Source organism: Vigna umbellata, chromosome 2 (assembly GCF_029865625.1).
Source record: "Vigna umbellata cultivar VRB3 chromosome 2, Vumbellata_1.0, whole genome shotgun sequence".
Taxonomy (NCBI): domain Eukaryota; kingdom Viridiplantae; phylum Streptophyta; class Magnoliopsida; order Fabales; family Fabaceae; genus Vigna; species Vigna umbellata.
In genome coordinates, this window is record NC_142166.1 from 34,788,276 (window position 1) to 34,792,293 (window position 4,018).

Here is a 4,018-nt window from a genome sequence, read left to right on the forward strand (position 1 = left end):
ATAAATTCTCTGTATATAGCAGTTCCCCATGCACAATATACAAGCAGACCTGGACATTATAGTGAACATTCAGCATTGTTACAAGCAAACCTGGACATTATACATTGCACAGTGACATATAAGTTTAATAAGGTTTTCAGATACACTTAATCCACAAAGAAAACATTGTATATGAATACATAAATATTGTATAATGTAAATATAACTGCAACATTTGGTAAGTTCATAAACAGATTGTAGTTGTGGTTCTAAATAAGTTCAACAGTAATGCAAATAAGTTCTATAAAATGCCTAATAATGCATGTAATCATCATTTCCATCTTGTGGTTGTTCATCTGGTGGTTGCTGGTGTGGTGGTTGCTGTTCTGGAGGTTGCTGTTCTGGTTGGACTATATTGGGTACGTCATTTTGAACTTGAGGATTTTGAAGGTTTAAAAATTGTTGTGCAACCGCGGCTGCTGAAGGCGGAAGGAATGGCAGGAGGACGCCAATAAAGCCTTCAAACTTTTGAAGCTGCTGACCATATTGTTGTAACTGCGATTTCAGGTTAAGAATTTCTTCTGAATTTTTAGGTTGAGCAGTAGAAGATGTCTGTGTCTGTTGGATGTAACTATCAACACAGTCATCTTGGGAAGTGACATTTCCAATGCCGTATACGCGTCCCTTGTATTTTCCACCAGCAGCCTCTAACCAACATCGTTTTCTCAATCTTTCCTCCTCCGTAGGGTCTAGAGGAGAAGATGTTGAGACACCAACAGATGCAGTCTCAGATGTAATTTGAGAAAATTTTGCAACAAATTGTTCCTGTTAAATGAATAAATATTATCATTACACATGAGGTTTAAAAAACGAAAATTTATAATGTGATAGAGTTAGTACAAACTTACATGGGTCCGCCTAGACCTTTCGTCCACAAATTCTCCTGTTGATTGACAAATATGTGTCTGCTGAAATATTTCATCAACATGCACAGATCGACCAAGCTCTTGTGACTGCAAACAAAAGGAGTTGTTAATAAATATTTGTAAAGTTTATGATTACAAATATAAGAAAAAAAATGTACAAGTTATATACCAAACGAATAGCATGCTCATGCACGCTTATAGATCCTCCAGTGTGCAAACAACCACCCTTTTCAGATGTCCGATTCTTCTTTGCCGTTTCACACTTTTGTCTATAAAGTGGCATGTTCCACTTTTCCAAAAGAGCATTCCAAGTATCGTCCCCCAGCCAATCAGGTCTTTTTCCTAGAGTTCTAGCTTTTTTATACATCTCTGAGAGTCTATGAGATGCCTTGGTGTGATAATTTTTTTTGACCTTTTCCTCATCTTCAGGCTTCCATGAAACTCTTCTCTGTTATATTAGAAATAATAGGTTTGAATAAGTAAACAAGTTCAAAGTATAAATTAAATGCAGGACACCAACTATTGACTTGTAACAGGATTAGGAATGAAAAGTGTTTACCTTAAAACGTTCGAAGAAGACATCTCTGGTTGACTTAGGGATTGCACCCCATGTTAGCCATGGCTCATCAAACTGTTCCTTGATGGTGGCTGTGATTGCCTTGGATGCAGTTTTTGTAGGATAAAACCTAAAACAAAATTAAACTCAAACATTACAATAATACAACAATGAATTGTGTATATATTAATTGAGTTATTTTTTTTCTTACCCTCCTCCAACGGGTGTAATCATTGGACGACTATTGGAACATTCTTCCATGTTATTGGCGGCTGAACTAGAATGTGGATCTGCATCCTCTATACCAGGTGATGGTGCAATATTTCTGGGAGTTGATGGGTTAGAACCAACATTGGGAGAGAGTGAAGCCTGAAGATAAGGAGGCACTTGGTATGGAGTGGGTGTCAAGCCAGGCACTTGTATTGGAGGTGGAAGAGATGTACCAATAGAGGTAGGTGAAGATGTAGGAACTTGATGTGGAGTGGGAGTGAAGGCAGGAACAACTAATGGAGGTGGAACAGATCTACCAGTAGAGGTAGAGGTAGGTGTAATTGGTTGACTGGTTGAACCAATTTCATTATTGAAACGTGTCATCAACTTCACTACGTAAGATTTCTTCCCCTTGCCCTTATCAGAATTTCCTGAAGGTGGAATAGGAGGGCCAGAAGGACCTGATGCCATATTCTTGAACATAATATATATTTTTATACAATAGAAGAAAAGAAAATTTAGAAATAATACAATCAGAGATAAATGCAATAAAACTCTATTCTGTAACCAACTTGTGAGATAATATAATATTGTGATTGTGATAAAGGTATTTGCCAAGAATTTTTCAGCAAGATAATATAATATTGTGATTGTGATGTGTGGAACTTGGTAGAACATATGGAATCACGTGAATAGTTTTTCACAGTAGTTTTCGCAGGTAAAGTATTTGCCAAGAATTTTTCAGCAAGATTTGGAATTAGTTATGTGAGATTTATTTATGTACGATTAATATTCTCAACCACCAAAAAGAGACATATCCGAATAACCAGCCAAATTCAAATTCAACTTAGAATCTCTAAGTTCAGATTGACAAGTAACTAATAGACATCTTTGGCAATTGATAGGAAACTAATTCTTTGGATTAACTCAAATGCTAAACACTGAAACTCAAGTCTTGGGTGTGAATGTTTACTAATGCCTAAATGCATCATCTTAATAGCTAACATGTTTAGTATGATCCTAATAAAACTCTAAAATAAAGAATATATCAAAAAACTAAAGCACAATAAAATTCCTAATTCTAGCTAGTCTGGGTAGCCTAAAGTGTGAGCCTAAAATGTGCCTAAAACAGAAAAAGGTTCGTTGTAATATTCAATCCATTCCGAGATTAAATTTGCATGAATTACATTTGCACACACTTCAGACATAGTCAAGGAACGCAAAGACCCACTGAATGAGACACAGAACACATCAACAGAGGAAGTTAATATAATTGAATTTTCCAGAACTTCCATTTCCAAATATTCTGGGCAACAGGAATGTTTATATGGTTGAATTCTAATACATCCAAATAAAGAACATTAAACTAAATTATCCCATTTGTTTAAATTGGGCAGAACTTTTCCCTTCCACGCATCTCAATTTCTTATCAAAATCACAATCCATGCCATCGGTTCCAAGACAAACTTCAAATTCAAAGAGACAAATTTCAAAAAACCAATAACTCTCAGGAAAAACTGCAAACAAAAGATTTCATATTGGAGAGACAAGAACTGACTTGTAACTCCACAGTGATAGCAAGGCCCTTGCTTGCCCATGTCTCAAACTTTTCCTCAAGTAAAGGGGAAAATATGTAGAAAAACTCAGAACACACAGAAAATATGTACAAAGGCAGCAAAAGCCAATACACCCAAAAGAGTTTATGTTTTACTGTCCTTAAAAAAACTCACATAAACATCACAGAACACACAGAATTACAGAAATTGATATCTGGGTGTTGTAGCTAGAAATCTGTACAAGAGAAAAAACCAGTAAAGGAATCTCAGAAATGACAGAGAAAAGAAGAAGGGAAGGTGCAATGGAGAGAGACAGAAAGAGAGAGGAAGGTCTGAGTATGTGACTTCTTGTTGTATTGTACAAGAAGTAAATGTCCAGCTTTTCCTTTATTTATTTTTTTGTAACCCACTTTCTCGTCTCTCTCTATTTTCTTTTCTTTCTTTATTTTTTAATTGTCTTTTGTTGTTGTTTTATGAGAATATTTTTTGGGTTCCCTGATGTTATCTGAGAAATTTCAGTTTCCATTTTGTAAACCAAAGTAACAAAAAAATCGAATTTACTGTGTAAAACAAATCGGACAGATTAATGCTGAATCACAAACGTCCCAGAATAAGAGAAAAAGAAATGAAATCATTTATTCAGTATAGTTTAGCAGAATATAAATTTCTAATTTGCTCATGTTTTAATCTGTATTTATTTTTTCTAATTATGCATATCACAGGTTTTAAAACATGTTGTTGATTCTGAGAGAAATCGATATGGGAATATCAATATATTATTGCATATATCA

At 35.0% G+C, this 4,018-nt stretch overlaps 1 protein-coding gene across 1 annotated transcript; it reads right to left on the bottom strand.

The window, feature by feature from the left end:
- Nucleotides 1-291: 291 nt before the first annotated feature.
- LOC148203863 (uncharacterized) lies at nt 292-2,268 on the bottom strand. The gene is made up of 5 exons (XM_088108071.1): nt 1,673-2,268; nt 1,465-1,591; nt 1,075-1,353; nt 888-992; nt 292-804 (listed from the first exon to the last, which is right to left on the bottom strand). Exons 1-5 carry the CDS (start codon nt 2,152-2,154, stop codon nt 292-294), a joined length of 1,506 nt encoding a protein of 501 aa, XP_087964197.1. The 5' UTR covers nt 2,155-2,268.
- Between the last annotated feature and the right edge of the window lie 1,750 nt (nt 2,269-4,018).